The sequence below is a fragment of the Galeopterus variegatus genome, unplaced genomic scaffold, assembly GCF_000696425.1.
Source record: "Galeopterus variegatus unplaced genomic scaffold, G_variegatus-3.0.2 Scaffold1463, whole genome shotgun sequence".
Classification (NCBI taxonomy): Eukaryota; Metazoa; Chordata; class Mammalia; order Dermoptera; family Cynocephalidae; genus Galeopterus; species Galeopterus variegatus.
This window is the reverse complement of record NW_007727574.1, coordinates 196504-219576: the sequence shown is the minus strand read 5'-3', so window position 1 is coordinate 219576 and position 23073 is coordinate 196504. Positions and strand designations below refer to the sequence as shown.

Below are 23073 nucleotides of genomic sequence, written 5' to 3'. Positions count from 1 at the left end.
CAACACCGAGGGTTGTGATCCCGTTGCCAGTCCCGGTCCGGTACGGGCGCAACACTGAGGGTTGCGATCCGTTGCCGGACACGAAAAAAGACAAAAAGGAAAAAAAAAAAAAGCGAGGTGCAGAACAGTGCGTATGATGGGGGAAAGTTTTGGATATATATTCATCTTTGCTTATAGTTGTATGAAACTGTGGTAAAAGCAAATAAGGCTGAAATGAAAACCTTAGCTGATCCTCATGTTCATGGGTGTGTCCACATCGAGGGACTGTAATGCAGGGACAAATGTGTGGACTCCTCGAACTTCCCCATGCCCCTGTTTCTTCACCATAAAATGAAAAACAGCACCTGCCTACCTCTAGGATTGCTGTGAGGGCAGTGGGGATCGTGCCCATTACAGCACTTATGGGGTGCCTGGCACACTAAACAGCCATCAGCATTAGCTGCTGTCATTAATCATCGATCCACGCTGAGAGACACCAGAGTTGGCATGGCTCCTGGGTCCTTAGCTAGAAAGTGTTTGGCCTGGGAGTCACTCCGCATGTGTAACCCGAGGCATGGCAACATGGCTCCATCTTGTTACTGAGTGGGGAGCCATGGGAGAAGTTAGTTCCTCATAAGACCTTTTTTGGGAGTTATTGAGAGAAAAATCATAGAATGTGGGTACCATCAGGGACCACGGGGTCGGCTCCATCTTGTTACTGAGTGGGGAGCCATGGGAGAAGTTAGTTCCTCATAAGACCTTTTTGGGGAGTTATTGAGAGAAAAATCATAGAATGTGGGTAACATCAGGGACCACGGGGTATTTTAGTGTAACATGGTCACATTTCAGATGAGGAAATGTGAGCCCCTATACACACACCCCAACCGAGGATCCCAAGGTTGAATAGCTTGTCCGAGGCCCCATAGTTGGTTTGTAGTCAAGTTGCTATTAGAATTTAGATCTGATTTTCATCTGCTTCCGTATCATTTTTATTACATGGTTTTTCCTTGCCTTGGAAATTTGGGGAGGAATGAAAATAACTGTTTGCAGACTCTCAAGAAAAAATCCTGTTATGTGAAAATACAGCAAAGACCACAGTGTTTTGGGTTCTAGCCTCCCATCTATTCTGTGTTGCCTGGGCGTAGCTCTGGCCCCCCATCGGCTCTCGTGTTGGTGCGGGGTGTGGGTAGGACAGCAGTGGTCATAGGCTGGACAGACTGGAGTCGGTGATCCAGGGGTGGGGAGTGGGAGCGGGAAGGGTGTGTGTGTCCTCCTCTGCTTTGTTGTATTCCAGAGCCAAGGAACCCAGTAGATGTCTGAGCCTCCCTTGCTATGACAGTTCCTTTCAGTGGGAGGCTGGGGGCAGGTGGGGCTGATGGGTGTGGTTTTAGCCCTGTGCTGTCATGTGCATGACCAAGACCACTCTACCCACCAGCTGATTTGAGCTTATGCACTAGGATGATAATTGGGGTACGGGGCGACAACTCTGAAGTACTTGACATCGAGCAGGGGTTTCTAACTGAGAGAAAGCCTGCGTGCAGTGTAGAACTGAGGTGTCTGATTGTATTCTAATTCTAGAGAACCAGCAATCTGGAAAAGGGTACAAAAGCTCCACAGGGACAGGGATTTATGTTGGATACCCATACCACTGGGTGTCCTATTGGTGCCTCTTGTAGTGACTGTCTGCCTGTGTTCCAGAGGAGCACATGTACTTGAAGATCAACAAGTTCCTGCTGTCACACGAGTACTTGAATATGGACAAGGTGCCAGGCTTCTACCAGTTCTTCTATAGCTCCGACTTTGAGGTAATGCTTCCCAAGTCCCCAAGGTCCCCAGAAGACTCCTGAATTGGATGACTCAGCATTGTTGTCCTTCTGCTATTTCCCCGTTAATTCTGTTTGCTGCACAGCTGATGCGATGGCACAGCTGTGCTAGAGCAAGAAGGTCATGAAAACTAGCAGTTTACACAGGCTCGTGTGTAGCAATGTCTCCTATTCCGTGTGTTAATTTTTACATAGTTTCTCAAACCTTAGAAACTCTACTTCATAGAGGTTTATTAGAGGCTGTGAAGTGGGGAGAGGAATAGGAAGAGTTTGCTTCATGGATACAAAATTGCAGTTAGATAGGAGTAAGTTCTAATGTCCTGTAGCACTCTAGGGTGACTGTAGTTAACAGCAGTTTTTTGTTTATTTTCAAATAACTAGAAGAGATTATTTTGAATGTTCCCAGCACAAAGAAATGATAAATGTTTGAAGTGATGGATGTGCTAATTACCCTGATTTGATCATTGCACATTATATACCTGTATCAAAATATCACACTGTGTCTCATACATACATACAGTTACGTGTCAATTAAAAAAGAAAAACTACTTCAGAGTCCTGAGTTTTATGGCATTCATGTTGGTATTTTCTCAGTGAATCACTGGGTTAAATATTAAATATTCTTTTATAGAACACCTGCCTGATTTTTTTTTTTTTGGGGGGGGGGGGCGGTAAGGGGATCGTAACCCTTGGCTTGGTGTCGCCCGCACCGCTCTCAGCCAGTGAGCACACCGGCCGTCCCTATATAGGATCCAAACCCGCGGCCTTGGTGCTCCCAGCGCCGCTGTGCTCCCAGCACCACACTCTCCCAAGTGAGCCACAGGGTTGGCCTGAACACCTGCCTGATTTTTTTTTTTGGGGGGGGGGGGCGGTAAGGGGATCGTAACCCTTGGCTTGGTGTCGCCCGCACCGCTCTCAGCCAGTGAGCACACCGGCCGTCCCTATATAGGATCCAAACCCGCGGCCTTGGTGCTCCCAGCGCCGCTGTGCTCCCAGCACCACACTCTCCCAAGTGAGCCACAGGGTTGGCCTGAACACCTGCCTGATTTAACACAGTTCAGTGTTTGAACTTGACTTAGTCCTTTACTTCTATCTATCCTGAAAAAATGGAATCAGAGATGAGACCAAGGATTTTTAATAACAGAATCAGAGATGGAGGTCAGGGTTGTTGTGTTCTTTGCCCCCGCTTGAAAATGATGGTGTTTGAGGAGTTGGCAGATCAGAGGGCTTCAACTTTAACTTTTTTAACTATAGTTTCTTATTTGCATGGATTACAGCAAAAAACCGAACAGGAATGGGTGTTTGGAATCCTGCGACAGGGGATTCGTGACAAGCACTGCTACGAGCTGCTTGCCAGGCGAGGGGTCTTCCACATCATCCTGTCCTTCTTCAACAGCCCGCTGTGTGATGAAGTGGTGCAGGTGAGTGGGGTCTGTAAGTGTGTTTGAGGCTGAAAGGTCTGTGCTCTTTCTCAAGGTTTAGTTGGAAGTCAACTCCATGTGAATTCTAATCCCAGCCTACACAACCAACCTGAACCTGGCTTTCCACTGGGAAAGTGAGACACTGTAATGCCTGTCCCATTGCCTGCAGAAAGTGCAGGCTGATTCACTTGTGGCGCAGTGTTGTGACACCCAGTGTCGTCTGTCCTCTGATGACTGTGCCCTTGGCTGATATGAAGGCCTCTTTATTTTGCCATCCTGAGGGAGGGATTTATTGGTATTCATGAGCCTTAGGAGGTGGCCAAAAAGTCTAGAGACAAATTTCTGTCATATGCTACTGAGGTACTGTGTCTGAGGCACTCTTGAGCCCCGGGGCTTCATCAATGTGCAGATGCTGCAGGCACGAACGCTGAGCAGGCAGACATGAGTCAGGAGCCGATGCTGACTGCCTGGCGAGGCTACTCAGGGACTCTGTGCATCTAGCTCTAGCCCCAAGAACCAAGAGCTGACGTGTGTGATTTCCAAATACCAGGGGGAGTTAGAAGAAGTTATAGGAAAGCCTTTGGAATTTTGATTAATTTCTAACCTCGGTTGGCTTTTATTCCTGATATTATGTAAAATGTGAGTAAATAGGAGTGAGTCAGGACTAAGAAGCATATTTGAAGAATCTGAATTTAAATTTAAGTATGGTAGCTTTTCATTTTTCATGGCATGTGAGAATTGCTTTTTTTTTTTTGGTGGCTGGCCAGTATAGGGATCTGAGCCCTTGACCTTGGTGTTATCAACACCGTGCTCTAACCTATTGAGCTAACCAGCCAGCGGCATGTGAGAATTCTGAAGCACCCAATTAACAGTTCAGGAAGCAGCCCTGTTTTATGTCCTCCTTTCTAGGTGGTAAGTCAGAGAGACAAAGCTGGCTGCCCGCAGGTCCTTGCCAGCCTAGAAATGGACCTGCATTCTCTCCCAGCTCAGGCTGCTGCAGGTCTGGGTCGTTTGATTTCTGTGGTGCATCTTTGCCTGTGGGTTGGTTCCTTGTGATGGATTAGTGGAATTGGATATCCTCGGGGGCCAGTCATTGCTGTGGAAGGCTGTATGCTCTGGCTGTCAATTGTGGGAAAGGGCACATTCCTATATGGACAACACTGTGACAGTTGTAGCAAAGCCAATTTCACTTGCAGCAGACCCTGGAATTGTAGTGCACCATTACATTTAAAAAACTTTCCTTCCATCAAGTAAATTAGGTTTTCCCACTGAAGAGTAACTTTTTGTTTTGGGTTTTCAGAATTGGATTCTGGAGATTCTACAGAATGTTGCCCAGGTTGCCAAATCTGCCTATGAAATCATACGGGACTATAGCCTTTTAACCTGGATTTTACACATCCTTGAGAGCAAGTAAGCACCTTTTACATGACAGGCGTGTGTCAGGTGGGAAAAGGGTGGAGCAGAGACAGTGATGCATGCCACCAGCTTTAGTATCCACTGGAAGTGTCCAGTAATATCCATGCCCTATGACAGTGTCCCCTAGTGGCACCATGTGCCTGGGAATCCAGCTCCTGGGAATACCAAAATGGATTTCCTCTGTTTAAATCTTTGAGTGTTTCTTGTCTGCTGTGGATGACAGACACCAGCTACTGTTTACATCTGGCAGACGCTCCATCAGCCTTTCTGTTACTTGCAGGCCAGTCCCTCCCCTGGTGTGCTGGCCAGCTTAGTATGGTCTGATATAGTGTCTTGTCATCTAGGGCTTTAATGACTGCAGTGCCAACTTAAGGTGGAAACAAGAAGCTCCTAGTTTGAGGAAGGCTCATTGAAGTCCCAGTGGGTTACAGGGCTCCCCTTTCAGCACAGGGTCTTGGTGCTATGGGACGAGTTGTTGGAGGAGCAGTGTCAAGGGGCTGGAGTTGATGATTTATTGTGATTCCTGATCATCTTTTTCTCCTGAGTTTAAGGCTGTCTGAAAAGATGAAGACCCTATTAAAGACAGCACTTGGTTGGGGGGCTCTGTCTTTCAAAGATCTAACTTCTGTAATAAACCCAGGGGTATCCAGGTCCTTATGTGCATTCAAAAAACATGTTTTCTAAAATGTCTCTAAAAGAAAGTAATATACATACAAATCTGGAATGTGTCTTTGGACATCAGATTCAAGACTGTTCCAGATTTGTGAAAGGCATAATTGGCTGATTATCTGTTTCTGGCTAATAACTTTATGTTTTATTTTATTTTTATGTTTTGGAAATAGAACTGTTGTCATGAACAGACCAGCTTTTATTATTGTAGTGCAGTGGCTTCAGAATTCTTGGAGGGCCTTAGGGCAGTCGCCGGTTAGAAAGGAGTGTGGGGCCTTGTCCTGTGTTGAAGCTGTGTCTGTGTAGCAAGCACCCTGTTCTTACTTAGAGGACATGCTCATTTGAGGGGTGAGCAGACAGAATTATTAGAGGGGGTCTGCCTAACCACCATCGTCATGTTCTGTCCTGCAGTTCCCGCCCACCCCACCTCCGGCAGACTGGTCTCATTAAAAGGCTGTGGCAGAGACTGAAAGTTGCCGTGTTTGGTTTCAGGTTTCTGGAAACTCAGCTGCTCTCTAACGTGATTTCCTTGCTGCACATGCTGTGGGTGACCAACCTGGGAGACAAGGGGGTGGAGAGGGAGAGCCGGCCTTGTCACCAGCCCTGCCCTCAGGAGCCCCCCAAACTGCTGGCTCTGCACCTGGTCAACGAGTTCCTTTATGTTCTCGTCGAGCTCCCGAAGCACCTGAGGTGAGCCCTCCCCCACCAGGGGTGACCCCTCATGTGCCTTTTAGAGGCTTGTTGGCTGATGCTACCATTTATTCTGTCACGTGTGGACAGTGTATCTCAGTCACAACTCCACAGGCGGACTCTGGGCTGTGGCCTGGTGGGAACTGGATCAGAGCGCTGGTGTTGGGTGAGATAGCAACAGGACATCTTTTTTAGCTCTTTTCTTCCTTCCACTTCAACTTTGTCCGGCTCCTTGTCAAGGCCCTGCATACTTAGCACACCTTTAAAAACCTAAAATGCGTCATACGAGGTCATTTTTAGCAGGCAACCTGTCTACCTCGATATTTTGATTCACACACTCAAATAAAGCGATATTTTGTAGGAAGAACATATTTTCCATGACCTTAGCCTAAGAGAAGGTATTCCCAACTTGCTTCATTAGCCCGTGAAGACTCACTTCTCCATGAATTTTTTTTGACTATTTCAGTATTTTCATCTGGTCCTTTGCAATCATGCTCTTGGTTTCCACAAGAAAGCTAAATTCTCCTCAGATTCCACTGTGCTATAGAAAGTACAGTGTTCACTCATATTTCTGACTTGAGAACTGAGGAAACAGGAACGGGAAGATTGATAGCAAAGAGATTTTAATCTCCAAGTGAAAAATTTCTTGATAAAGAACATGGCATCTTGTTTTATGTTTTCCTGTTAAGTCAATGCTGGATAGTCATGTTCCTTATTTTGGGGTGGTCAGAAGCCACTTTCATGTCTGAGAGCTGATTACTATTTAAAATAATGATTTAAAATAATAATAACCCGGTGACCTCCTGGTTGTGGTCATGGGTGGTGGTGCTGTCCCCGGGCCTTCCTGGGCCTTTTTCACTTGAGTCTGACAGTTGATGAGGTAAGAGGACTCAGCAGTCCAGGGGTGGAGATCTGTTAGGTCCTGGCACCCTGGTCCTCTTTCTTTCTCTGCTTGGCTGCCCATTTAGCTGAGGTTTCCAAAGCAATTTCTGTTCCTCCAGGTAGAGGTCAGATTCCATGTCTTCTTTCTGCCTCACCCCAGTGGCTTGCTTTTTCCTGTTCTGTGCACTGGGGGCCCACACCCGGTGTCTGATGTAAAGGGAAACTGGTTCGCGGATGGACCGTTTGCACCTCTGGGTGTGTGATGTCCTGGGCTTCCAGGACGGGGAGGCAGCTTTTGCTCAGTCTGTAACGTTGGCTCCTGTATAGGCCCACCTTGGCCTCCGCCCAGCTAACCAACTTCTTCTGGACACTTGACTCTGTGCTGAAGTACCGGACCACGGTCATTCAGGCCTTCAAGGACATGAACCGATTCACCGTGAATGAGACAGTGCTTTCCACCAAGGATGTCCTTGTCCTCTTGCACAAGTGGAGCCTCATCGAAAGGGACATCAGGCTCCAAGAAGACCTGAGAGCAGCCGTTGAGAAGTGCCAAGTCAGGGAGCTGATGAGTGAGTGCCAGAACCCCAGCCTTTTCTCTGAGCAGCATTTCCAGAGCTGACACTTAGAGAGGGGGCATGTCCATCTTCAAGCCCCAGAGAGGGAAATGGGAGACCTGGGTTTGAGTTCCAACTCTGCCACTTAGTAGCTTTTTGCTTTTGGATAAGTCCCTTAACCTGCCTGTCAGGGTGCTCACCTGTAAAGGGGTTGGGGATAGCTCCCAGCTGCTTGTCCCACCTTGTCCTGAAGTGTGGGGTCAAAAGAACAAACTGGAGCCAGAGCTTCTAGACTCAATCTCTGACACCGCCACTTATGCAACTGTCTTTCCCCACATGTCAGTAAGGATAATCATGGCACCTGCCTCATGGTTGTGAGGACTGATGAGTTCATCAGAACAGTAATGACAGTCACAGTAAAATATTGAGCATTGACTGTGCTCCCAGTTTAGGAGCCTGTCCTGTTGGTGCAGTGCCAACTGCTCAGGACACGTAAGTTGCCCCCCCACCACCACCACCACCTGGATGTGTGGGCCGGAGGGACACCAGTCTCACTGCCTTTCTTCTCACTGTGCATTTAACAGAAATGCTCAAGGACAAGAATAAGCCTGTCGTGCCAGCCCGAGCCAAGGGCCCGCGGGGCCGAAAGAGGCGGCCTGGGGAGGCAGAGGAGACAGCCGACCCTGAGCTGAAGGCATCCAGCTTGGAGACGTGCAAGGGCCTCCTAATTTCCATATTCACCCACTGGGGGCCAGAGATCCCTGGCCCTGAACCCGCTCAGGACCCTGTGGATGGGGCCAATCTGGAGAGTGGGGCACCCAGCCCCATGTCCGCCACCACCCCTCTGGTGGTCAGCTGGGTGCTGCGGTCAGCGGCCGAGCAACCTCTCAGCAGGGTAGAGGCTGCAGGGCTCCTTGGCTGGCTTAAGAGCCACATTTTGCCACACTCGGTGGTTATGGCTGACCTTCTTAGGGACAGTGCCGTGAGAAGTGCCATATTCAAGTTGTACAGCCGGTTCTGTGATGCCGAGAGGCTGGCAGGGCCTGCACAAGATGTGGCCTGCCTGTTTAACACAGTCATGCTACAGCTGGTGGTGGCCCAGGGCATAGAGGGGAGCCCCTTGCACCTGGCTGCAGAGGCCCTCTGCCGCTCCTCCCTGGAAGAGAAGGATGGAGCTGCGCAAGGTAAGGCGGGCTCTTTGGTTGGAGACTGAAGTACGTGAGCGGATTTGGGGGGCTGGGGAGCTTCTGTTCCTTGGAGCCTGGGGCCTCTGCCAGAAACTCAGTACTTTGATTAGGAATTGAGATGGCTCCTTACCACAATAATGGGGGCTGCAGAGAGCTTGCCATTTGGCACTGAATGTGAAGGGAGAGGAAGTCTTTGCCTCAGCTTTCAGGTGAAACAGTGACAATCATGTTTGAGGTGGAGAAAGGTCCCCCTCAGAAGCTCTTCCGCCACTGCTGAGCAGTAGGGTTTTTGACCACTAGTCAGGTGAAGAATGATGTTCCACATCATAGCCAGGTGCGCGTGCGTGCGTGTGAGCATGTGCACACACACACTTATATATGTGTCCGCACAGGCACACACACAGTTTATGTACTTGGCATTTAGCAGATGCTGAAGGTGTGAATGTGTGGGTGAGTGACTGAAGAGCACTGGCTTTTAGTGGCTGTAGGAGAACTCGAGGGTAGTGGGTGTGGCTTCCTCCCTCTGGGAGGTTGTTCCTTTTGCTGAGGGAAGCTGGCAAGGGGGAAGGGCCGGCAACCTGGGCAGGTGAACTCACCTGGTAGCTGGAGTGACCTTTTTCTTGACTGCTTTTTTTGCTCCTTTTTTTTTTTTTTTTTTTGATGCTGTTGGGAAATTGAGTCTTTTTTGCCTGTAAAACCTTCTCTTTTCCTCTTCTTCCATGCCATTGAGGAAATGATATGAAATGATTCCAGGAAGTTGTCAGAATTCCGGTTCTTGGCATGTATGGTCAGAACCAAGAGACGTGGCTTGTAGTAGTTTTTTGGGGGTGATCTACACACATTCATCAGAAGAAAGATCCATTTTTAAATGAACTAAAAAAGATTAACGCAAAAGTTAGCCAAGGCAAAATAGACTTTTTTACCAGTGTGCTCACCTCGGGTTGCCACAGGTGTATGATGCAGTTTACCTGGTGCCCGGCAAAGCCACGGCATGTTGTGGGCGGGACAGCTGGTTCTCCAGCTGAGGGATGTACATCCTAATGGCCTTGTCGTCCCACCCTTCCTCAGCATCTGCAGCATTCCTGGTGTCTCTGTACATTAAGGACATCTGGCTGGGGGCCCAGCGGCCAGACACCCTCCTAACCCACGTCCAAATGATCTGTGATGCCGTGGAGGATGCGCCATGTGGTGAAGAGGATGCGCCATGTGGTGAAGAGGAGGCCATTGTTGTGCTCTGCAAGGATGTCGCTATCTCGGCCTCAGGTGCCTGATGCCCTGCCAGCTGGTGCCTTGAGCACCAGGTTCTAGAAGTTTGGTCGAGTCAAAGATGTCCAGACATGCGAAATGACATGTTCTGTACATTGACTCAGTTCTCCAGTAAGAAAAGTTGTAAGGACTTCGTTTAACTGACCAGTAAATAATGAATGCAAGGGACTCCATGTACCAAGCCATCAGTGCTGCAGGGAGCATGGGGTGTGTCTGGGTCATGAGGCCCATCAGGTAGGCAAGACCCTTCTTCTCAGGGGTTCCATCACTCTTCAAAGGAAATACCTCAAGTTGAGGTGACACTTCTGAGTGCGTAAGGGATTCGTGGATATTAAAGCTAAAATGTCAAAAAATATTCAAGATATTTTTTGATAATCACGGAGATATTTAACATTTTCTTTCTGTAAGAAGTCATAACAGTTTTGTATGACTTTTTGAATAAATTTCTGCCAGTGCTTGTTAATTTATTAAATAAAAGGGTGTTACACTAAATCCTTAAAGTTTAAAATTGATTTGACCTCTGCTTTGGGATAATACTCTGTATTTTTTTAAGTTGTTTTCAAAGAGAGAATTTTGAATTTTTTAACCTCATTAATAAATGTCTATTTTTTGTAAGATTTCTGTGTTTTGCTTGCTGATATTAACAGGCTATTTTTATTCCACACAGACCCACATTTTATAGGTCAGAATTTGACTTTTAAAGTTTATATATTAGTTGGTGTTATAACTGACAAGTCAATATGAAATTCCATGTATGTTACGTGTGAAATTTTCGCCTGTTTGTTTAAAACCCTCCCGCACACCCTGGACTCCTGGGGGTTGGTTCTCTCCTTTGGGAGGTGGCTATTTTATTTGCCCGTGTGATATACATAGCACTGAGAATGGCTTGGTTTCATCTTAAACATTTACGCTTTTATTTAGCACCAGTGTTCTTTGGAATCTTTTCTATTTTAAATGACAAGATTTTAAGCAAGGCAAGAGCATTGCTTATCTGCATATCCCTTTACCACAAACAGGGCTTGTCATCTAAAAAGGAAGGATCATTTACCTCTCCTGTCCCTTGGCCCACCCCCCCAAAAAAACCTCGCAACAATATTCTCTGAGAATATTCTGAAATTGAAATCCTACATTTAGATTCACACAAGCACTGTTGCAGTGAAAGCCATGTTTTCCTTTCTCTTCTCTTCCTGGTTTGCTGTCATCTTACTTTATTTACTGTTCTCTTGCACATTTATTGAAATTCCTTTGGTTACAAGCATCTCTTTTTTTTTTTTTTTTTTTAAAGATGACCAGTAAGGGGATCTTAACCCTTGACTTGGTGTTGTCAGCACCACGCTCACCCAGTGAGCAAACCGGCCATCCCTATATGGGATCCGAACCTGGGGCCTTGGTGTTATCAGCACCGCACTCTCCCGAGTGAGCCACAGGTCGGCCCTGGTTACAAGCATCTCTGATGAGCTTACGTAAAGGGGCATTGGCTGGAAGGGCAGTGACCTGGGGCACATCCCTGAACTGCAGGCTTCTGGGAGAACAGGAACAGGTGGCAAGTGGTGAGTTTCCATGGCCCCATCCCAGGCTCCAGGCCTCAGCTGTCTCCCGGGTTCTCAGTTCCCAATGACTGGGAGGGATTCAATTCCCCTGCTTGGCTGGAGTGGTGACACCTACCCATCCCCTATTGTGAGCCCTGGGGATGGGGAAGTTGCCAGGCAGCCATGGGAGCCCAATGGTCACTCCCTTCCTTCCCTGAGTGCCCAAGTGCCAGCCAGTGACTTTGCTCCCTCTTTCTGCAGTGAGCTGCCCCCTGGAGCCTACACTCCAGTGGGTAATACACAACGCAGACAAGTCAGATATATGTTACATTTGGCAGTGACAAGTACACCAGAACTGGGCTTTAGCTTGGTAAAGTGAGGACACGTGTTTAGCAGCTTACCCTCTGTGTCCCTGGAGCTCATCAGTCTTCCCTCGTCTTTCCTTTTAAACCCCCTGCCCTGCAGTCTGGGCTAAGCCTGGCCCTCACCTTGTGGAATTATTTTCCTGTCACCTGGGGTGGGGAAGAGAGTCTCGTCCTGCAGAGAATAGGTTATACGTGGTTTTCACCTGGACTTATAACACCAAACCCTAAATTAGAAACATTTTGAATGCTGTGCTTAAAAAAAAAAAAAGGAAACAGTTATTTTAAAAATAAAACCCACAGCTCCCTGCTTGAAAGCTGTGAGTAGTACATGGTTTTCTGGCTGTAGTGTGATACTGTGTCTATCATCAGGGACAGGGCTGTTGGGCATGAGAAGCCTAGATCTCTCAGGGATCTCAGATCCATGGTCACATAAAGTCACATCTTCCTGCCAGTTTCAAGAACTCTTTACATTCTGCAACAGCATCTGGAGGCCGATCCCCTCCCCTTGGGCATAGGCCTTACCCACCAGGTCTGGCTGCTGAGAGGTGACCTGCCTTGGACTTTGTCTGAAAGGCTCTGGGGAGGTTGGAGTTGTGACCACAGTCAGCCAGCCTGGCAGGGCAGACACTACCATATCCTGGTGAGCGGTGGGCACCAGGGGAGGATGGAGGGGGACATGGCAGGTCTGCCCTGTCCTAACAGAGGTCTGAATTGACCGAGCGAACTTAGGGTCGTTAAGCTATTACGGAAGTAATAAAGTGCCATAGCAAAGATTGGTAAACAAATTTTTGTTAATTTGTTTTATTTTCCTGCCCTTCCCAAAGCGAACATAAGCAGTAAGCGAGCAGGTTAGGTAGGTGTGCTAAATAGAATCGGCACTATGTGGGACTGCTTTCCCAGGCACGAGTGGCCATTTGTAAGCCTGTGACAAATGCATAAGACTTGCCTCCTTGTAGAATCATCCTCAATGTAGTCATGTTCTGCTGCAAGCAAACAGCCTTTAAAAAGATGACGTGTGTCCAGATTGGTTTGATTTCACCAGCTCGCCCAGCTGTGGCTGTGCTCCCCTGGTGTCAGTTCTACAATTGAGAGGTTCTGTCTCCAGGGGGAGGCTCTCTGGGCTTGTTCCTGACGTCAGCTGATGCTGTGAGGACACCCATCGAGGGCCAGTTCCCAGAGGTGGGCCTAGGGGCCATGGGGGGTGAGGCGGGGGAGCTCTCCGGCTGCAGCTGCTGGTCAGGGCCATCTCTGCTTCCTGGTTCCTCCACTGAGCCTGGTGGAGCCTGTGAGGTCCCCCCAGGAAACCTGTGGCACAGCAGGTGCCTCCAGATGCAGAGTGGGAGGTTGAGACAGTGACTCCACAGGCATTGTTGGTGGTGCTGGGGGCTGTTCCTGTGGACAGAGCAGATGGGAGGCAGGCATCAAAGGAGCTGGTCGGGAGCAGCCCTTAGCTGGTGTGCTTTCCTGTTGCCCTTCTGCCTGCCCAAAACCAGAGAAGGCCCAGGGATGTGAGCACCTCAGCTATGTGAGGCAAGCCCCTGCAGAGAGTCATCCCAGCTCAGAGGTCACCATCGTAGAGAAATCTAAGAGAGGAGGTGCTTGATTCCTGTGTTGATTTCCATTTGGGCAGGAGCAGGTTGACCTTCCATCCAGCCATGCATCTGAGTATAGCTCATTTTAAATCTTTATAAAACTTGTATCTTAGGTAGAAATCTGCCCTCCCCGGGTGGATTCTCCTGCCCAGGAGCTGCTCTGGCGGTGGACATGGCTGCCTGGCCTGGGCCCTGGCCGCCACTTCCTGCCTGCCTTCAGTCTCATCCATGAAACAGGACAATTGCCTTGAAGTATCATCAGGGTGAACTGAGGAGCTGTCTGAGCAGGAGAACCAGTTAAACGTACTTAGAAAGCTAACGTGAGTGAGGGGCACGGGAGGGAGCCAACTGGCAGAGGCCCTTCCTCTCAGATGCCACTGGCCTAAGACAGCGTTAATTCCCCTCCCTCCCTCCCTCCCTCCCTTCCTCATGGCAGCAGCGAATCCTCAGGGAGTCACTCCCCTTCTCAAGTCTTACTAAGAATCCACTTGGCTGCCCTGAGCATGCCATGTCTGTGGCAGTGCCTTGACAGCATTATCTATAGTGAGCCCTGCAGCCGGTAAGGACAAGAAATGCCATCCCTTTGTCCCTGTGAAATATTAGCCCAGAGGAGCTGGGCCTGACAGAGGTGGCCCTTGGACCAGGGAACTCTCCACGGGAGGATGACAGGCAGTCTCTGCCAACTGTCCGTGTCAGGGCTTGCTGCAGGTCACCCCAGAAGAGCAGAAAAGAAAGGTTATTTCATTATTTTATCCCTCAGGTGTCTCTTGGGGATTAAAAACCTACTTAAATTCAACATGAGTTCTAAAAACTGGAGGAAAAGAAGAGATTTCTTTATTGCTCAAAAGCTGGTCCCTGCCTCCGGTGTGTGACCAAAGGTACTCGGAAATGACCTGCTGAGTGTAGACCTGGTGGATGAGATGCCGTAGCAGGGCAGGTGGGGAGGGGTACAAGAACAGAGGCCCCTTCAAGACAGCGTGGTAAATAACCAGACCCTCAGGTTCCTCCTCACAGGAATGACTTGGGACTTCAGCAGGTAGAGGGACTGCCTCTGGTTCCTTCAGGAGCTCCAAGACCCTCATCTCTCCTCTCTTAGAACAGCTCTGCATGTCTCTGCTGATCAGCTTCCTACACTTGCCCTTGGTTTCCTCTCCCCAAGATTTTTGTCCATAATGGACATAGTGGTCCATAGTGGCGTCCAGCCCTGGTCTCTTCCTGAACCACTCTGTGCAGCGCCCCCAGCTACCTGGTGCTTCAGCTTCCCGATTCCAAATTCCAAAGATGGGAATCTGCCTGGCCCCAGCTCTTCAGCCAGGCTGCATGTTTCCAGGGGCATTTGCCAGTCTCTGGATGGGGCCGTTTTGGGTCAGTTGCCTACCCCTGGTCCGCTCGGCTATGGCAGGGTATGTAGGATTCCTTGTAAGAACAGTCATTAGGGAGCCGTGGGGCGAATTAACCTAAGAGGGAACATTGGATGTGGGAGCCAGTCGTCTAGCACAGGGGAATTAACACATAACGAGCTACATTCTAATTACTACTTAGAGCTCCTGGATTTTACCTCCAATTTAACCACTGAGGCCCACAGTGGCCTTCAGTAACAGATAGTCTCCATAGATGCTTGAGTAAGGGCCCCGTTTTCCTGGTGAGCTGGTTGGCAAGACTTAACTGGCACGTGGAGTCATTTTGGCCTTATTTTTTTTAAACAGCTTTACCAAGATATATTTTACATACCATACAGTTCACCCATTTAAAGTGTACATTTCAGTGGTATTTAGTATATTTACAGAGTTGTATAACCATCACTATAATTTTAGAACATTTTTTATCATCCCCAAAAGAAACCCATTAGCACTGCCCTCCCCCTAGCCCTAGGCAACCACTAGTCTGCTCTCTGTCTTTATGGATCTGCCCATTCTGGATATGTCAGAACATGTTGCCTTTCGTGTCTGGCTTCTCTCACTTAGCATGCTTCAAGGTTCATCGGTGTTGCGGCGTGAGCAAGTACTGCATCCCTTTTTATGGCTGGATACTATTCCACTGTGCGGATATGCTATTACCATTTAGCATCGGAGGCACCCGGGTGCCCACACCCCTCCTTCCTTACCTCATCTGCTGGGAGCCTGACCAGGACATGTAGAGCAAGATGAGGAACAGGAGCACCAAGAACGCAGCCAAGCTCACCCAAAAGGCGGTGACGATTGCGTCTGCGGGAGGAAGAGCAGTATCTCAGTGTCCATTTGATATTGTTAAAGACTAACAGTAGAGGGCCCCATGCAGCCCCCAGGTATTGCTGCCCTGAAGGCAGGTGTTCTCTCTTCTTCCAGCCTCTCAGCTGGTGCCATTGGGAAAGTTTCCCATTAGCGATAACCTTAGGAGAAAACAGGGAAGCAAGAAAGTGGCTTTTTCTCAGGGCAGCCAGCCACTGGGCCTGTTTTGGGTGATTGGTCTATTGAGGGGAAACAGTGAATGAAGTTGTGTGGCACCCCAGATCTGCCTTCTCAGCTGCTGGGGCTGCCCAGAACAATCCTGAAGAATGGGTTTCCCGCCTTCCCTTTCTCACAGGGGTGTGAGAAGAAAGGGCTGTGGGCAGCTCCATGTAACAGGACGGACTCCCATCCCTGGGAGGGATACTGCCCGGGGCCCTTTAGTGACTGGCCCCATCGGGAGCAGCTTCAGAGACCCCAAGAGTCAGAGACATGGAAAGAGGACGTGCACTGGACCACAGTGCTCCCGTGGAGGTAAGGCTCTTACTGCCCTGGAGGAGCTGACCGAGGCCTGCCCTGGCTGCCCACTCAGGCCAGGGAGGTGGAAAGAGCTGGTCCCTCTCTTTCAGGTGGAGGGGTTCAGCAAGAGGTTGGCAGTGGCAGGAAGAAACAGGCACTTTTGCAGCCAACACTGTGGCTGTATTTATGGCCTGAGGCTGAAGGGACAAAGGGAAACCAGGAAACATGCTCAGCCTCTTCAGAGCCCTGGAAGTGTCTTATTCCAGACCAACTGGATGACCCTGGGACAAGATGCTCCAAGCTGAGTGCTCCAGTCCTAAGCTTAAGGACTTTTAAAAGAAGCCTCTGACTTTCTTAGCATACCTTGTCCACTCGTTGTGCATTATTCTATACTCCCAGAGAGTCACAATTTATTTTATAATCCTCAAAGCACAGGAGTACATGTGCTTTCAGAAAATTGGTTTGGGATTTTATTCTGTAAGGATATTTCAGATTTCTGCAGACACTAATACTCTTTGCCTTTCTTCCCCCTCCCCCTTCATTAAAAAAAACCCCCAAAACTGCAGGATTTGAGGTCTTTAGCACCTAAGTTCTGTCAGGGAGCCTAAGATAAGAGCTTCAAAAATTTAGCAGTGGCGAGCTCCTCTTCTCCCAGGAGCGCACCTGTCTGCTTCAGCCCTTGTCATTATCCCCTGATACTGAGCAGGAAATGAGACGACACTTGATGGAGTTTGGATGTGTTGTCCCCTCCAAAACTCACGTGGAAATTTGATCCCCAATGTGGCAGTGTTGGAAAGTGATTGAGTCATGGGGGAGATCCCCCATGAATGGATTAATGCTCTCCCTGGGGGAGAGGGGATTAATGAGTGAGTTCTCACTCTATTAGTTCCCATGCTTAAAAGGACCCTGGCAAAAAAAAAAAAAAAAAAAAGGACCCTGGCACCTTCTCTCTCTCTCTTGCTTCCTGTTGCCATGTGATCTGCTTGTACCCGCCGGCTGCAGCCATTTTCCGCCATGAGTAGAAGCAGCCTGAGGCCCGTGCCAGATGCAGCTGTCCCAGAATCATGAGCCAAATAAACCTCTTTTCCTTATAAGTTACCCAATCTCAGGTAATTCTGTTATAGCAACATAAAACAGACTAATACAACACTTTACAGGGTACACAGTGTCGTCAGATAAGTGAAATTTTAATTTTCTCAAACTAAAAAGGCGATCAGTAGCCACCAGTCATTTTCTGTACTAAATTCACTTTCGTCATGTTCTGTTGAAAAAGGCAGCCAAGAAAATATTGTTGTTTTCCCTCTTCCTTCTGAAGGTTCACCCAAGGGCTTGGAGAGAACATTTTGTTCCAAAGGCAAGAACAGTCATTCCCCAGTGTTGGAAACGTTGGAACGTCCTCAGGCTTGTTTTCACAACACGGGGCCCCAGGCTGGGTTGACAATGAAACTGGTGCAGCGTGGACAGCTTCCCTCCCCTCCCTGTCCCTCTCTCCTTTTCTCCTTTCCTTCCCTTCTCTCTCCCTTCCCCTTCTTTTCTCTCTCTTCTCCATCACTCCTCTCCTTCCCTCCCTCCCCCTTTCCTCCTTCTCTCTTTCCTTTCTTTCCGAGTCCCCATTGGTGGAATAAGGGGAATTAGACATCCATCGACAGTGGAGTGACAACACAGGTTCTGGGTGGCCTGGCTGGGCTTCGCTTCACCTTGGGGATTTCTCATCCTAACTTGGAGTTAACATATTGACTCGAAGTGCTCCCTGTTCATAGTAGGTGCCTCAGTTTTGTTGAGTGAAAATTGCTAAACCTCAATGTCAGCATTCCTCCCAACGCTAACATGTGGGTCCCAGAGTCCTAGTAGAAAGTCAGCTTTAAGTACTTCTTTTGTTGGGGTATAACAACGTGGGTTAAGAGCCCAGGCTCTGGAAGTGGGTGGCTTTGAGTTCAAATTCTGACTCGGACGTTTCCTAGCAATGTGATCTCTGGCAATCTGGGATCATTACATGTCTAAATTCGTTTGCTCATTTGTAAAATGGGGATAATAGCACCTATGAGATAGGGTGTTAGGAAGATTAAATAAAGTAATATGTGTGTATAATGCATATGGAACCATTTCTTGTTCAGTGGTTGTGAAATGATTTATAAATAGAATTCAAATTATTATTTCTGTTAAGAGAGTTTTTGTGACAAGTGATATCACTGCATCCTTTAAGCTCACTAAAGTGTCAGATTTGAGTTAAGGTACTTATGCATAGACAGCCAGTCGTCAATCCTATGTCTGCTCTTGCATGCTTCCATGGTAACAGAAACGTTGCTTTTAGCTGGTCTGGTAGTTTTCCTCCAGAGACTGCTAGACTTTAGTACCTTGTGTCCTTTCTTATTTCCTTACTCCATTTTGCTGCCCGAGCTTGGATGTGATGGCCAGAACATGGCTTGGAACACGAGGATGAGAGACATGTCCTAGGGAGGACATCACAGTGAGCTGGAAGGAAGCTGACTTCACGGAGCTGACTCGCCATCCAGCCCTGCAGACTTTTACACAGCAAAGAAGTCAACTTCTATTCACCTGGTACTCTGTTAGTTGTAATCAATTTTCTTTGCCAAGTCAGTTAAGAACCTGACTTTCTCAATGAACATACCAGTACTTAAAAATCCAAATGAAGGCCGACCTTCAAAATAATCATCCTCTAGAGTCATATAAATTTTCATTAGAGTCATATAAATAGTCATATAAATTTTCATAAAATACATCTGTTGATCAAACATTTATAGAACTCCTCTTTGGGGATTATCTTCAAGGACTAATTTGTGAATCACACACCCATACACACACCCACAGTTTTGCTCCTTTATGAGATCATATTTCATTTTTGACACCCAGATGGGATCAGTTTAATCACCCATTTCATTCACCTGACTTGTTTCTGGGTGAATCTTAACTATTTCCAAAAAGAAAATTCATCCTCAAAAGATATACGTAATTTATCACCATGAATGTTTCATAGAGTGTGGTGTGGCCACCCAAAGTCAGTTCCAAAAGAAGAGCTCCAAGAAGTTTTAGAGCAATAACAGAATCATTCAAGTGTAGCACCTTTCCCCTGGGGCTAGCTTGATGGAAATTAATTCAGAGGTAAACATTCTGGTATCCTTTTTAAAAAGTCACTTTCACTACTTATGTCATGCCCACAGGACCGACCATTTGCTGCAGAGTTTGAAGTCATGGTTAAAGTTGGGACCTGAAAGTGAATGCTCCGAATAAGAGAAAAGAGTTTTACATAGGTCCTTTGTTCAATCTGTGCATTGAATTATCTAAACTGCGTTCAGAAGAGATTGTTTAGAGGTGTGTTTTCTTCTGCTCCCAGCTCTAGGTGCAGCAGATGAACAGAACACCTTATTATTGAAGCTGCCAGAGGCAGCGCATCAACAGAAGTCAGCATGGACTGTGACAAATTCTTCCCAGCCCATAATCAAAGGGAAGGAACAGAGCATGAAAGCCAGGCAATACTCAGGGGAAATCAATCCATCTTACCACTCTCTGAAAGGGAACATTAGACCAGCATCTGGAGACTCATCCTATTAGAATCATCTGTACTGACACTATAAGATTGGAATATGGGATTGGTTTTCTTCTAAGCTTAGCCTCTGAACAGGGCACAAATAGAAGATCAAACGTATCATTAGTCAGACCCGACAGGGCCCCAGGAAACAGATTTGCATTTTCCACTTTGTTAATAGTTTGGAGAGATTCTTAACCTTTCCATGAGACAGTCAGAAGCCACGTCGGAAAATCACAAGGGCGAAATTCTTGTGAAGTGTCTGTAACACTCAGTTTAGAGCTATCCCTGCAGAAGAACAGCCCACAGCCTTCAACTGAGCACTGACTGCTCCATATAAAAATATATATAAATCCCTAGATGTTTCCAGTATCTGCCCAACCACGATGGAATATATTCCAGCACATAAGCATGAACACAAAAATGCTAAAATCCTTCCTGCTTGTTAGGTTGACACTTGAACCCTGAGTGTTTTTCTTTCTATTTTGACTCCACAAAAATGCTAAAATCCTTCCTGCTTGTTAGGTTGACACTTGAACCCTGAGTGTTTTTCTTTTTATTTTGACTCCACTACTGTGAAGGTTAATTCTAGGTGTCAACTTGGTTAGATGAAGGAACGCTGAGAAACCTGGTAAAGCTATCTTTTCAGGTGTGTCCATGAGGGTGTTTCCAGCAGAGATTAGTGTGACAGCCTGAGTGGCCTGGGTGTGAAAGCCCCACCCTCAGTGTGGGTGGGAGCCATCCAATCCACTGGGGGTCCAGAGAGAACAAAAGACAGAGGAAAGAGGTGAAGCTCTCTCTCGATCCGCTAGAGCTGGGACACATTCTTCTCTCCTGTCCGTGGACAACAGAGCTTGAGACTCTTCAGCTTTTGGGTTCTAGAACTTACACCAAGGACACCATCAGCTTCCCTGGTTCTGAGGCCTTTGGACTTGGACTGAGCCACGCTACCGGCATCCAGTTTATAGGCGGCCTATTGTGGGACTTTTCTTCATAGCCATGTGAGCTAATTCCCCTAATAAATCCCACTCATGTAATTATAACATATCCTATTGATTCTGTCTCTCTGGAGAACCCTGACTAATACAACTACCCAGCCTGGCTGCCCAGGTGACCTTCTAGCAAGAAGGACTGAGACCGAGCCTTGCCTCTTTATTCCTGTCTCGAAACATCCCTAAGTTCTCAGGTCCTTTCCCAGCTTCTTCCTGTCTTTCATGTGCACTACTGCAGAGAAGGTTTGCAGAACTGGGGTGGAATGCTTTCCAATTTGATTAGGGAGAAGACCCAACCCAAAGGAACTGGCCAGGTGAGAGAAGGTCGAAATTGTTAGCAAGGAAGCCAGCAGGGGTGGTCACCTGCTTTCTGCGATATGACCTCTGTCCTCTATCACCTGGGCTGGGGCTCACCTTACCCCACCTCCAAAGCCATGTAACAACACACTGAGACTGCCTGACACTACCTTTTGCTGATCAGCACAGAAAACAAAATTGACACAGATAATTATGTCCATTATCTACAGTGTGGGTGATAAAGATCGCTGCTTTTGCATTTTTTTAGATTTTTTTTTTTTTTTTTTTTGGTCAACTTAATTTAGATACTCAGAACAAAAGTACGCAGGACATCTTCACTTGACACACAACAGTAGAAAATGTTTTTCTTGTTCCAAGGCCATGATTTATAATAGCAAAATCCTGGAAACATCCTATATGCTCAAAGATACAAATTTCTAAAACACCATGTGTCTATTTACAAAGTTTTTGGGAAAGAATATTTAATGACATGGGAAAACAAAATATTGTTATGTCAATAATAGCAGAGTACAAAACACGTATGTGGTGAGATCCTGTCTGAAATATATATATGAGACAGAATATTAACAGTGTACTCTTTCTGTCTGCTTCAGCTGAAATCCAAGACAAAGGTGCTGTTATGGTCTGAATGTTTGGGTCCCCCCGCAAATTCATATGTTGAAGCCCTAACCCCCACTGTGAAAATATGTGGAGGTAGGGCCTTTGGGAGGTAATAAGGTTTAGATGCAGTCATGATGGTGGGGCTCCCATGATGGGATTAGTGCCCTTATAAGAAGAGGGAGAGAAGCTCCTATGAGAGCTCAGAGGAAAGGCCGTGTGAGGACACAGAGAGAAGACAGCCATCTACAGGCAGGAAGGGAGCCCTCACCAGACACCGCATCTGCTGGCAGCTTGATCTTGGACTTTCAGCCTCCAGAACTGTGAGAAACACATTTCTGTTTTTTGAGTCTGTGGCATTTTGTTATAGCAACTTGAGCAGACTGACAAGTGCCACATACTTAAAATCTCATTTTGTGATGCTTGGCTCTGAAGAGTTTTCTGTAGAGACAGGAGATGGTGTGTGGAGTCCTCCATGACCTTTGCCCCCTACAAGAGGGTAGGAGGTGCTTCCCTGCCGTAGGGCCAGTGGGCCTGGCTAGAGCCCTCTTGTGTGTGTTCTTTGCAGCGGGCGGGGCACAGTGGATCGGAGCCTGACGTGCTGAGGAAAATCTGGAGTGTAAGGAACTCTGCAGTTGGTGTCAGCAGAGGAGAGGGGGCTGCTGTCCTAGTGTCCAGTGGCAGAGCTGTATGCAGTCCAGAGCCCAGCTAAGGGCCTCCAGGGAGAGTGCAGGCTGAGGACCAGGCAGGAGCTGGCTTAAAGTGACTGTGCCTGAGAACATGGCCTGGAGGGGAAGTGGGGTTGGTCTCTGAGAACAGGGAAAGGAACTGGAAGAGGAAAGAAAAGAGATATGCGCCTTTCACCAAGGTGGGGTAAGAGGAAGTCCTAACTTTGAATGAAATCCAAGGGTTGTTTGTTTTAAAACATTAAAAAAAAATTATTTCATGGGATTGGACATTTGCTTTGGCAACTAAGTGACTGGTAGACATTTAAAAAAATTTAGTTTGAACAAATGGGACTATATCAAACTAAAAAGCTTCTGCACAGCAAAAGAAACAATTAACAGAGCTAAAAGACAACCAACAGAGTGGGAGAAAAGATTTGCAAAATACACATCTGACAAAGGACTAACATCCAGAATATATAAAGAACTCAAACAACTTTACAAGAAAAAAACAAGCAACCCAATCAAAAAATGGGCAAAAGAGCTAAGCAGGCATTTCTCTAAAGAAGATATACAAAAGGCCAACAGTCATATGAAAAAATGCTCAACATCACTCAGCATCCGGGAAATGCAAATCAAAACCACACTGAGATACCATCTCACCCCAGTTAGGATGGCAAAAATCCAAAAGACACCGAAAGATAAATGCTGGCATGGCTGCGGAGAAAAAGGAACTCTCTTACATTGTTGGTGGGAATGCACAATGGTGCAACCCCTATGGAAAATGGTTTGGAGGTTCCTCAAACAACTGAAGATAGATCTACCATACGAAAATCCCCTTTTTTTTTTTTTTTTTTTTTT

General features: G+C 47.3%; 2 protein-coding genes across 2 annotated transcripts in view; one reads left to right on the top strand and one right to left on the bottom strand.

Annotated features, from left to right (window-relative positions):
• Positions 1–10498, top strand: part of URB1 (URB1 ribosome biogenesis 1 homolog (S. cerevisiae)) — a 72597-nt gene extending 62099 nt beyond the window's left edge. The window contains exons 32-38 of the mRNA XM_008577233.1: positions 1678–1784; positions 3080–3223; positions 4524–4633; positions 5801–5998; positions 7208–7449; positions 8019–8618; positions 9690–10498. Coding sequence (XP_008575455.1) covers positions 1678–1784; positions 3080–3223; positions 4524–4633; positions 5801–5998; positions 7208–7449; positions 8019–8618; positions 9690–9892 — 1604 coding nt within the window. The 3' untranslated portion in view covers positions 9893–10498. The remainder of the gene's footprint in view (positions 1–1677; positions 1785–3079; positions 3224–4523; positions 4634–5800; positions 5999–7207; positions 7450–8018; positions 8619–9689) is intronic.
• A 2062-nt stretch (positions 10499–12560) lies between these two features.
• The window catches only part of MRAP (melanocortin 2 receptor accessory protein), a 19392-nt gene continuing 8879 nt past the window's right edge, over positions 12561–23073 (bottom strand). The window contains exons 2-3 of the mRNA XM_008577229.1: positions 15478–15577; positions 12561–13173 (exon numbers count right to left, since the gene is read on the bottom strand). Of these exons, the coding sequence (XP_008575451.1) occupies positions 12861–13173; positions 15478–15577 (413 nt within the window). The 3' untranslated portion in view covers positions 12561–12860. The remainder of the gene's footprint in view (positions 13174–15477; positions 15578–23073) is intronic.